The 12,863-nt window shown below is 39.9% G+C and overlaps 1 protein-coding gene and 1 non-coding gene across 2 annotated transcripts in view; both read left to right on the top strand.

Moving 5' to 3' along the window:
• Positions 1 to 8,736, top strand: part of rab10 (RAB10, member RAS oncogene family) — a 19,938-nt gene extending 11,202 nt beyond the window's left edge. The window contains exons 4-6 of the mRNA XM_031322401.2: positions 3,180 to 3,269; positions 6,380 to 6,481; positions 7,533 to 8,736. Coding sequence (XP_031178261.1) covers positions 3,180 to 3,269; positions 6,380 to 6,481; positions 7,533 to 7,619 — 279 coding nt within the window. The 3' untranslated portion in view covers positions 7,620 to 8,736. The remainder of the gene's footprint in view (positions 1 to 3,179; positions 3,270 to 6,379; positions 6,482 to 7,532) is intronic.
• Positions 8,737 to 11,546: 2,810 nt separating this feature from the next.
• On the top strand, positions 11,547 to 11,709 carry LOC116066512. Its single transcript, XR_004108975.1, has one exon. It is a non-coding gene; the product is annotated as a U1 spliceosomal RNA (small nuclear RNA).
• Positions 11,710 to 12,863: the final 1,154 nt, after the last annotated feature.

Here is a 12,863-nt window from a genome sequence, read left to right as displayed (position 1 = left end):
AGTGCGACTAAATTGACCCCCTCGCTAAGCCCCGCCCTCCTTAGTTACTGTTGCTACGCCTGACGAGCTTTCGTGCCTGGCACGTCTGTTACAGTATGTATGCACCGGTGTCAGACATTCCCAAGGAGATAATTAGTAATTTTTGGTGAACGGGTGAAATATCTGAGAGAGCAAGACAAAAGGGACTGCAGTATGCATTCGAGGGGAGAGAGAGAGACATAATATGCAACCGATTAGAGAATAATTTCATCAAAATTGAAGCTAAAGCCACACAAGCAGCAGCCGCCTCATACGCTGGCCATTTGAATGGAAAACACACACACTGAGCTATGTTCACGCACAGCAGGGTAAGTGAAATTTGAAAATAATCTAATAATTATAAATCAAACAGCTTATCCATAAATCTTGTGGAATAAACACAAGACATTAGCCTGACCACTTTGCAATGATAACATTCTCCTGCTTATATTTTTAGCGATTAACAAAATGCTGAAACATATTTTAAAGTCAGTGAGCCTCCGTCTTGCCTTCAATCATCTTATTTTACGTTCAAATGTATACATTATGAACAAAGAACCGTCATTATTTCCAAGCAATGCTGTGCTGAGTTAGCTAGCTAGCTAGCTAGCATTAGCGTGTTCTTGCCTTGGAGCAAACGTAGGTGTTTTTGTTAATCCTGTCGACATTTAGCTAGTTGTGAATGGGGCCTCCCACACTGCTTGATCCACGGCCGGCATTTCTCCCCTTGGGTTTTAGGTTTCGGGAAGGAAAAACGTTCCACCACCCCGTCCAAACTTTTAGGATACCGGGTATCAGATTTGCACAATCCATACGCACAACGCTTAGGCATGTTTCCCTCGCTCGAAAGCTTGACAGACCTCCCGCGCCTAGTTGCGGTTGCTAAGCCACGATTGGCCTGTGGCGTTTTTTGGGCGTGGCTTAGCGAAAGGTCAATTACATCCGCTGAGCCAGATGTCTGTTTCCATCTGGCTCATTGAGGGAAAACCACTGAGCACTGTTTTACCTTGTGAATATCTGTGGAACCAGAAGTTCAACTCCAGACAATGACTACGTTCACATGCACATAATATTCCAGTTTTTGACCTTATTCCGAAAAAGATGATATTCCGACTAAGCTGTTTACGTGGCAAATGAAAGTGAATATTCAACTAATATTCCCCTTTACATGTAGCCGTGCAAAATACGATTTTTTTCAAAGTTTACCAGCGGTGGCGGACTTGTTGGACCGTGCGAACACAGCCTCCCTCTTTTATTCCTTCAACCAGGTTCTTGAAAAGGTTGTCGTAGCGATGCCACCGCGTATACATATGCAGTGACAATAAACTGTCTATCGCCTATTAGGTCAATGTTAGAGGTTACACAACGCTTGAGTACTGTATGAGATCCTTAAATGTATGTGTGCGTTAGGGGTTGCTCAGAGAGGATTTAACAGGATCTGTGAGGTACAGTGTTTGGATCTTTATCTTGTCATAATGGATAGAAGTCCATAAGGGCAAGGAAGTGCAGCCTAATGTAAAGGTAGAAGCATCTCTGTGGATAATTTTTCCTCTGTTTTAGCCTCCATCCTCTTTATTATTTTTCTATGTTGGTGCATCTTTGCTTTGTATTGTATTGTGTTTTACACTACGTCCTAACTGTTCATCTCAGTAGTGATTCTTCTTATTATGTGATTAACCTTTTGGGATCAATGCCAGATCCAACACATCAGATGAATTACTGTGAGTGCTTTTATTCAATAGCTCATATTATCCTTCTTTATTATTCCTGGGTGCAACAATACACTATAACATTACGACACATGATCAGTATGAAGGTGTCACGCTCCTGTGGGAGAGACTGGCAGACACTGGGCTTGTGTAGAACGCTTTCTTTTAAATTGTCTCACCCTCGCTGTTGAGAGCTTTGCGTCCGGTCAAGGAAAGGAAACACAATGCATTTCCTGCAAACTAAGAACTCGACCTTGCTCATGTTGCACTTCTGCATGTGTGAAAGCTTGTTGTTGACTCCAGAGAGCGCTAAAATGATGCAGAGATGTCTGCTACTTGGAGAGTATTGTGAGTAGTGGATTCCAACCTTCTTATTTTTGGCTAGTAAACCCTCAGAACAAAGGGATATCTATTTGCGACCTATCGTGCACAATTGCATGTCTATGAGTTGTGACCGCTTCAACCAACGAGTGATTTTAGTTCTATTGTTTATTTTACAGCTGCAACGATAAGTCAATTCTTCGATTAGTCGATCGGCAGAAATTTTATCTGCAACTATTTTGATAATCAAATCATTGTCTTATTTTTCCCCCCAGCTTCTCAAATGTGAGGATTTGATGCTGCTCTTCTGTCATACATGATGGTAAACAGAGCATCTTTAGGTTTTAGACTGTTGACACGACATTTGAAGACTTCACCTTGAACTGTGGGAAATGTTAACATTTTTCACTACTTTCTGATATCTTATAGACAAAACAATTAACCAATTATTGAGAAAATAATCTGAAGATCAATCGATCCAGCCCTGGTTTATTTGTAATAATTTTTTACAGGCCCAAAGGAGGTAAAACGATCGGCGCTGAAACAATTAGAAAATTAATCAGTTGGCCGATTGACAGAAATTCCTCGGCAATAACTTTGCAATCTTATTGCTTAGATCATTTTTTAAATTAAACGACAACAAAAAAAGCATTTCTCACTCTTGTCCGAATTTTATAGACCACAAGATTCATCAACATAGTAATAGTTAAGTAAACTGATAATAAAACTATTTGTCAGTTGCATCCCTAATCCCATGAAATGCTTTATTTTGTTTTTCTATCTTTTAATCATCTTGCGACCCTTTAGCTATATCTTCAGACCCGTTGAGGATGTCGAGGACTTGTCTTGATGACTAAGTGGGAAGTAGAGTTGTCGTACCAGAGTTGCCAACAAGTTCTGGCATTTGTCATATAGACAGCTGCAATAATCTCTGCCCGGTGGCTATTAGAAGCTTTAAAATGTTAATAGATAACCTGTTTACCTGTGTTTGTGTGTTTCTTGGTCGGTTAGCTTGTGGGATCATGTGCCAGTGTAGAGAGGGTGAAATCAGAGATGAAGCAACGTTTAATGTTGCTGATATGGAAAAAAAGGTAATCTGATAATCTACTCTTTCTTCTTTATCTTTTTCAGCATGCAAATGAAGACGTTGAGAGGATGCTGCTAGGCAACAAGTGTGACATGGAGGACAAGAGGGTCGTACCAAAAGCCAAGGGGGAGCAGGTAGGATGGTGCAGTCATTCATCATCAGTGTGCTGCATTTTGATTGGCTGATTTGTTACTGCTACTTTCCAGATACAGTGGTGGTCATAAGTTTATGAACCCATGCTAAAGTTGACTAAAAAGAGGAATAAAAAAAATCATCTTTTGGAAATTGATCTTAATGCCTTTAATTAAGAAAATTAGGAAAAATCCAACCTTTAAGGACACCAATTTTCTTTGTATCGTAAATAAATACATGTTCTTCCTTACAATACAGGGGGCATGGTTTTATTTCAGTTAGCCTAATAGCTGGTTTGATTTGCATTGAGAGATGATTGTATGGAAAGTACCTCATGCCAGTCTCTAGGTATGGTGTAAGCCGGGTATGTGATGATGTGGGGCTATTTTAATTCCAAAGGCCAAGGGAACTTTATCAGGATGCATAGTATCCTGGATCCATGAAATAACTGGCCTTTAAAAATAAAAGTCTGCCTGCCTCTATGGGAATTTAACATAGGGGTGTACTTACTTATGCCCCCTGTATTTTAAGGAAGAACATTTATTTATTTACGATACAGTACATTTGTACACAATTTTTTTTAATTAAGGCATTGAGATCAATTTCCAAAAGAAGATTTTTTTTATTCCTCCTTTTAGTCAACTTTAGCATGGGTTCATAAACTTATGAGCACCACTGTTCGGTTCATAGACCTGTCCATTTAGTCCCCTGCCGTTAATTACATACCAGTCCCATCTTTTCACTTAGAAAACACAATATGAAGTCGCAGGAAAACAGCAGGCTAACTAAAAGAGAACACCATAATGTTTATTAAATACATAATGTAGGGAGAATGTTTTAAAATATGGCATTGAAACTGGTGAACATAGTTTGAAAGCTTTTTGAAATCGCTTGTGAAATGTCAGTTTACACCCGACCCTAAAACAGTGCCTCCTTATAGAATGTGCAGCACGCTGCAGTTTGTCTTTGCATGCCGTAAAGGCTTACATCTACTGTAACAACTCAGCTGGCAACCACAACTACTCAAACAACATTTTCTTCAGACAAAAGCCATCTAAAATAAATTTAAAAAAGGATACATTTGATTTAGTAGGCCTATTGAAAAACAAGTTATGGTACCACCCCACAATGCAGGTACACAGTTCTTTCTCTAGAAAGCAGCTGGTGCAGTGTAAAGGTCAGAGAATAACTGAACTTTGGAGACGAGCTCAGAGGATCAGGGCCGAGAAATGTGAGCCTCTTTACTGTCCTAACAAGTACAGTTGAGGTGTCCTCAATCCTGTTATCTTACTGTTTACGTAATGAATATGAGACTCTTAATTATATTTGAGCCTCCAGACAAATTCCAGACCTGCGTTGCATGACCTAATGGGTCAAGTTGTCAAAGTTGTCAAAAGTTGTAAGGGTTTAAACTGGTTTAAATACATGCTTAAACCAAATACTGCATTATAATGAGTATGCAAAATTGATAATAGTTGGTGTAACTGATGACACTGAAATATTGTTGCAGCTAGTGCTGGATGTTTATAGCTGAAATGAATTGGATGGCATTATTTTTAGGACACACTCTTTACAGCTCAAGGAATTACTCAAACTGAATGTGGGCTTTGTGTGTATTTGAAAAATAAAAAAGCTGTGTATTTTGTGTTGAGTGGGCTCGCTTATGTAGTAACAGTTGTAGAAGAAAAATTAAGAAACTTCACCACTTGCAGTGCTGCTTACACAGCATAGTGACTTCACAAAACTACAACATGTCCATTTCACTCAGGAGATATTTCCATTTTTATAAACAATCTTTTCACCCGCTTCAAACAATGTCTGAGTAAAGACGGACATCTACGCTAATGGAAATATCAAGGCTGCTATTTGTGATGCTGTGTATGGGTTGTAACTCAGTCAGTTGGAACCTCTGCACACCTCTGGTACTTGTTATGTAGGAGATGGTCGGTAGACATTTAAATATGGTGACAAATTGAGTTTCTTGACACACATGTACCTTATTTCGACACTAAACAAAGCCTGGAGGTATTCAAAAAACTAGTAAGCAGGACTTTTCATTAAAATCTAAATCATGAAGATTTCAGTCATACAAAATATAAATGGAGTCACCTAGCAGTACAATGTCTAAGCTATGAGTTTACCTTAAAATGCAACATATCTGAAACAAAATGGGATCTACATATCTAGGTTTCAGCACCAGGATTCAAATGATCTGGAATTGCAGTGATCACCTGCTTCTTTTCTTGCAGTCTGCTAAAACATGTGCCTAAATCCTTGTATTTCATTGTATTTGTGCAGTCAAATGCACAACTTTTCTTCAGTATTGAAGCAGCTGTATTTTTCCCCTCGTGTGAATGCACTGATAGCAGATGGGGAATGTTTGCATATTTTAGTGACCGCGGTGACTGCTGCATTCGGACATCACTTACTGTCCTCTATTAGTATATAAGAGTTTGGTCACTTGATGAAACGTCCAGTACAGTGCCGCCCAGTTTCAGCCTGACCTGAGATCTAATCAACCAGAACAAGTGAAAACATCTGTGTGGGTGTGTGGTGCCTTTTCAGAGCTTTGGCTTGTTGTACTATAGCAAACTAGCAGGGACTAGTCAGTCTGCAGATTTAGCAACATCGGATGCAGATCTGCTTACTCATACACACACCCCTACCTGACGTGTGTGTGTGTGTGTGTGTGTGTGTGTGTGTGTGTGTGTGTGTGTGGTCCAAAAACCGGGGAATACAGTATACTTGTGGGGTCTGCACAGCTTTGTGGGGCCAAAATGCTGGACCCCACAAGGTTAAAGGGCTGTTTGAGGGTTAAGACTTGGTTTTAGGGTTAGAATTAGGTTATGGTGAGGGTAAGGGTTAAGGTTAGGCATTTAGTTGTGATGGTTAAGGTTAGGGTAAGGGGCTAGGGAATGCATTATGTCAATGACGGGTCCCCACAAAGATAGTGAAACAAACGTTTGTGTGTGTGTGTGTGTGTGTGTGTGTGTGTGTGTTGGTAACAGCAGTGATACCTGATCTCTGTTCTGCACACTTTATTTCGGGACTGAACTTTCTTAAACTGATTCCGCACTCACCGTTCTAACTCGCCCTGCTTTCTTCTCCACAGATTGCGAGGGAGCACGGCATTAGGTTTTTTGAGACGAGTGCTAAGGCCAACATCAACATCGAGAAGGCTTTCCTCACGTTAGCAGAAGACATCCTCAGAAAGGTGTGTGTGTGTATTTAACAATAACAAGAAACATGAATGCTTTACTTGACTTGTTGATATTTGCTGGCACTCCGGTACAAATGAATTAATATGTGTTTATACATAGTATTCATATTACTTTCTAAGTGGCCATTTTATAGCTTTGCTCTTTGTTGGCTAACTTAGCCTTCAGTCAGATGCAAATTGTGATGCTGTCAGTGTATCTAATCTAACTGTGATGACCACATTCTACCCACTTTTAATGGCTAAACAATGTGCTCACAGTTGGTGTAGCCACTGCTGGTGTTATTACCTTAAACGTCTACAACATAAGTTGTCTATCAAATTAAGGGTTATATCCTCGTCCTTGAACATACCAGTAGCTTTTCTAAGTCGACTCAGAATCGCCAGTTTTGGCCAAATATTTGACTTTTATGTATTATGAGACATGTATTATTCAGGACCTCGGCCCAGTTACAGCCGAGTCCAGCGCGCCGGCCCAGACCAAACTCGTACGACAGCCTGCATGTTTTACCTGGAGGACTCACGTTTGAGTGCCTTTGTGAAAACGTCATATTTCCAAACCATCAAAGAAGCAAAAAGTGTGTGTCCTGGTCATAGTTTAGTTTATTGTCGGATCCCCATTAGCTGTGCCCTTAAGCTTCCTGGGGTCCACAGTGTCGGTCGCACTGGACACAGTAGATGAAGTCGTACCAGCGCTTGGTTCAACTGTATTCAGCAAAGTGGAACTCCTCTCAGTCTTCGACTGACAAAATGAGGTTGGACTGATGGCTTGAATCACTTGTCACTCATTCTCTACACTCAGTAGTTTACTCTATAGCGAGCAGTAAAATGGGATTCATTGCTGTCATTTTGCATCATCACTGGCGGTTTTAAGTTACAATTTTTTAGGAAGATTGAAATAGACAAAACAGCTAATGTCAAGGACAACAAAGCTGAACAAAGATAGGTAAACATAAATATTGAACTATCATGTACATGCACGTAGGTGGGGAAAATAGAAGAAAGTATTTTACAAGATGTATTTTTGTGTGCGTTTTTTGTTTGACAGACGCCTGTAAAAGAGCCCAACAGTGAAAACGTCGACATCAGCAGCGGAGGTGGAGTCACAGGCTGGAAGAGCAAGTGCTGCAGTTGAACAACTCCTCATTCTCACTTACACCAATGCACACAAACACACGCACACACACGCATACACACACACACGCACACACACACACACACACACACACACACAAACACGCACACACACACACACAAACACGCACACACGCACGCACACATTCTCTCTCTCTCTCTCTCTCTCTCTCTCTCTCTCTCTCTCACATTTAACTCTAACTCTCTCGCTCTCTAACCTGTCTCATGAGTTTTCTTGCACACTGACACTGTCTCTTTATCAGAATAAAACAATAAACCACTTCACTCGTCTAATCTCCCTCCTCCCCCACCCTCCACCATATTCTTCGGCTCCCCGATGATGATGATTTTTATTTCTGATAAAAAGAGAAATCCAGTCGCGTTTCTTGTCATTTATTTTAAAAGTTGTAAAAAAGGAAAAAAAGTGTGAAAAGACAAGCTCATATTTTTAAATTTCTTTTGCCTGACCTGGTTGGACACCCTCACCCACCCTTTACCCCACTCCCAGCCTCACCCCCAACCACAGCACTCACCTGCAGTCAGAGGAAATAAAAAAAGATAAGAAAATTAAAACATAAAAAAGACAAATGTAGGATTAACATTTTGTACACTTAGTGGATTTCTGTTGTCTAACCGTATTTGGTCATTTACAATTTGTTACCAAGTGACAGAGGTGTGGCTAGCTCCTTTTGTATGTGGGGGTTTATTTTGTCCTGTGCCTTATATGGAAGACAGGGGCGGGACTGTGTGGTGGGCGGAGCCACATCCACCCAATGAAATTACAGATTAATATTCTGTAGGTTCAGGCTCGTTGCGAGGACGCTGAACTAAAGCAGAAGCGTTTGAATTTCTCCTCCAGCCAAGAGAACAGCATTATACAGTATGTCCTGTTTATTGACGTTTTATTTTTATTTGTACGATTTATTTTACTTTTATTTTTTTCCCTTATTTGGGTTGATTTTGTTTTTTTTCCTGCATGCAGATTTCTTTGGGTTGGAAGCGTTTCTGTAACCATGTGTAACGTTTGCCACTGGGTAACGGGGCGGGAGGTACAGAAGTTCTCTTTGGAAATTCAAACAGTTTTGCAGATCCATTAAAAATAAGCTTGTTTAAGTTAACTTGTTTGTCATTAATGATGTGTGTAGTTTGATGTGTCCATTATGTCAGAATATAAAAAGAACTGTCTGTGTTTCCATTCTGTAGATTTTTTTTTTTTTTTAACATGCAAGTTTGGGAAGTTTGTGTCCTGAAGAGGAAACCACATGGTCAAGAAAAGGCTGACTATGATTCTGAGTTGAAAGTCAGAAACTTCCCACTTGGTATGAAACCAAACCTCCAGTGCTTGATTTAAGGTACCGGTAGGATACTGGTCCTTACTATCTTTCTTGTACTATTGTATTTCAGAGCACAGTGGAAGATGCTGGCGACTCTTTATCTGGGGTGATCTAATTGCTCCTGCAGATTTTCAGGTCTAAGTTTGAAACATTTGTTGATCTTTGACAGGCAAAGTAGACTACCAAATGTCCAGTGAATAGTTTTTTTTTCAAAGCATACATTTTGACTTGTAGATGGAAATGCACAGCCGTGATTAACATTAAAGGTCCCATGGCATGAAAATTTCACTTTGAGGTTTTTTAACATTAATATGAGTTCCCCCAGCCTGCCTATGGTCCCCCAGTGGCTAGAAATGGCGATAGGTGTAAACCGAGCCCTGGGTATCCTGCTCTGCCTTTGAGAAAATGAAAGCTCAGATGGGCCGATCTGGAATCTTCCCTTTATGACATCATAAGGGGAAAGGTTACCTCCCCTTTCTCTGCTTTTCCCGCCCATGAGAGAGAGAGAGACATCATGGCTTGAAAACAAGCAAAGTGGCAGTTGGTCAAGGCCACACCCCCACTCTCCACCTTGCCCCCCCCCCCTCTCTCTCCTCCTCAATAGCATTTAAAGCTACAGATACAGAAATACAGCATAAATTGTCGATTTCCGCGCAAAATATGCGAGGCTTGCATGATTTCATAATCCCCACATTTTTGTTGCAAAAAAGTTACATATCTTAGCATAAAGTTGAAAAATGTTGCGTTTACTTCACACAAGAGCAGCCATTTTCCCCTGTTGCCATGGGAACATTATGAAGTGACGTAATTACGCGACGTGAACATCATCGAAAAGCTGCAAACCCCGCGATGAAGCCATGGTGAAACCACAGTTTTTTGTAAGTTCCCGCAATTTTTTGTAAGTTCCCGCAATTTCATTGCATAAAATTGCATAAATATCCCGCATATTCCATCGTATTTTTTAAGAAAACGTGCCGCATAATCAAGGATTTTTGCCCGCAACAATCACAAAAAAACTCTTTTTCTGGAAGGACTGACTAAGGCCTATATAAAAACATCCAAAAAGCAACATGTCATAGGACCTTTAAGCTTGGTCTGTTCCATTTAACTAGTGAGTCAGCCATGGCAGTGATCTGGCATGCACAATCCCAGGACCCTGGCACAGGCTGACATAAGTGGAATTCAGCTACTATGTCATTAATGAGTATTAGAACTGTGCTTGTCCAGCCTGATAATCAGACTTAAATAACCTCTTCGTTTAGATCACATGTCCTGCAAGGCTGGCAGTTAGGCGTAAAAGCAGATGAATGGTAAAAAATATGAAAGAAAAAGTGACGAATTTTCAACTTCTCCAAAGTTTAGTAAATGTCTAAATTTGAAGTCTTTAGCCAGAGTTGATCTTCTGTATTTTATCTTCAGTGAAGAGGTGGAATATGATAAATTGCAAGTTATTAATACGATGAAAATTGAGTCAAGTCCCTTTACACTGTTAGAGGCAGTCCTGTGGGAAGCCACTGATATATAACAGTTACAGTATAAAAATGTTTTCAGATAAAATCTTATTACCAGGAGACATGCTGTTATTAATAGTGAGTTGAACTGAACTGATGAATTAAGAGGATTTTAATGTCATTTTTTTTTTTTTTACCATCTTTGCTCTTATTTAAAGCAGACAAGAAGAATAACATGTTTTTCAGGTGGGAAATGTAAAACAAATGACTTTACTTTAGGATCAGATTAACACCTGGTGTGAGGTAAACAGAGAGGAAAATGAGTTGATCTACAAGAAGAATTATACAGTCGTAAAAAAAATAAGAGCACAAAACCATGGCATGACTGTGCTGTACTGTCTGGACTAAAATCAACTGGAAAACAGTCTGCCTCAGCAGCTGTTACAATTGCATGAAAATATCTTTAAAAAAAATCCCCAAACACATAACTGTTCTGTTTTGACATTGAATCGCTCTACTTTAGCAGTGGAATAATGTCAGCATGCAAACTAAAATCACTCAATGTTATTATTGTTAGGCGAGTAAAGAAATCTTAGTTTTCATACAATTGGAGTCAACCAGAAATCAATTTAAATCGACTAATAAAAGCTGATTAAAAAGCGTTTTTCGGATTTCTTGCAACGTTGCATTCTGGCGCTTGCGCAGTTCATTACTACGTCTTTAAGGCGGAAATAGTTCACTTTAAAGTTTGTCAAAGCGAATTCTGGTATAAAAGCGAGGTGTACTGGTCACTAGCGATACAGTCTATGGTTATTATGACATATATTTGTGGTTTGTTGTGTCTTGTTTTATTATGTTTAGCGTATTACTGGTGGTGATGTGTTTTATTTACGGAAGTGTCTAGAACTGCAGGCATATACCGCGCAGTGCATGACGGGAAGACATGGTCTATAACCCGTGTTTTGAATGTTACGTTTCTACAGCACTTTTACACCAGACATACCGAAAATATGAGATGGTTTTGATTAGTTGGAGTTCAATCACATTCACTTCTGCTCGTATTGTGTATGTATTTCAGCGTCTCAACCGTCACTGAAAACAGTTCCTTCTAGAAAGACCCTCTGACTGTCACATACACCACTCATACTTACCTGGCAGGGGAGATACCATGATCAAATAGGTGGTTCACCCATGGCGAGGCATAGCCATTGCACTGAGGCTATCTGACCCGTGCGAATTCCCCAAATGTGGGAATCTCGACTGCATAATTTGTGGTAGTGGGGGACTGCGTTCGCGCTCTCCCCCGATAAGACGTGAAAATAAAGAGAGCTTTAAGAACATCCTGCAGGTGGTGGGGTGCGGAAAGGTGCCGAAGACTTTCCTCACAGCGCACGTACGGCTATAAAGTCTTTGGAGGTGTTTTAAAGGTGGGATACATAGCCTACCGTAAAATGTATGTGCCGTAACTTACAAAGTTACTTTGTTAGTGTTGTTAATATAACCCTCACATATTTAGTTTAATTGAATTCATTATCAGCAAATCATGCTCTAATGAATGTGAAATCACAGTCCAGACGGCTCGTCGTTGTTGGTAAGACAATATTGTGAGGATGTTATGTTTTTTTTTTTGTCATGATGATAAACTATTTTATATGGCCTGTGTTTTTTTGTCCTGGATTTAAAAGCCATGGTTATCTGAATGGTCACGGGTCACTGTAAAGCCTACATCAGCATTAATGCACAACATTGAAAGAATCATATTATAAAAAGGGAAATGTTGGTATAGTTTGCAATGGGCATCACCCAGGATACACCTCAGTGTCTCCTCCTGCATTGATTGGACACAGTCACGTTTGCTCAGTATCAATCTTCTGGCCTCATTATCTGCGTGCAGGTCACTGTGTACGCCTCATTTCACCAGATGGCGCTGTTGTATCATGGTTAAATGCTTAAATAAGAAGTCTAGTAATAATTAATTTTGCATTTGGCCCCCTTGTCCTCAAGTTGTCCCCAGTTGTATAAGAACTTGTGGGAGACTCTCTTCAAAATATGGTGATTAAAGAGGATCTTACTGGTGGAATTTCTTACTAAATGTATACTTCACATATCCTGGAAATGAATATTATATTTAAAATGTGAATGCAGGATTGTATGTGTTTTACAAAACATATAAGGGCAGAAATTCAGAGGCAGGATCAGGCTTTTTGAGCAATGCTCTTAAAAAAATGCTTTTTTAAACACCATTTCCTGGGTCCAGTTAATCAGGAGTACAATTACAGCAGTTGTAAGACTATTAATAGGCTCAAACACTGGCATACATGCATCTAGTGGACCATAAACCCACTGCAAGCTACAACTCTGCATGCAGGCCTAGAAATAACTCAGTTAATAGAACAAATAGAAGAACGAAAAGGGTTTTCATACCAGAAAAACATGGAATTACAACCAGATAACATCTTG

This window comes from Sander lucioperca, chromosome 19 (genome assembly GCF_008315115.2).
Source record: "Sander lucioperca isolate FBNREF2018 chromosome 19, SLUC_FBN_1.2, whole genome shotgun sequence".
NCBI classification, from domain to species: domain Eukaryota; kingdom Metazoa; phylum Chordata; class Actinopteri; order Perciformes; family Percidae; genus Sander; species Sander lucioperca.
The sequence above is the reverse complement of the archived record's forward strand: the minus strand, read 5'-3'. Positions and strand labels throughout refer to the sequence as shown.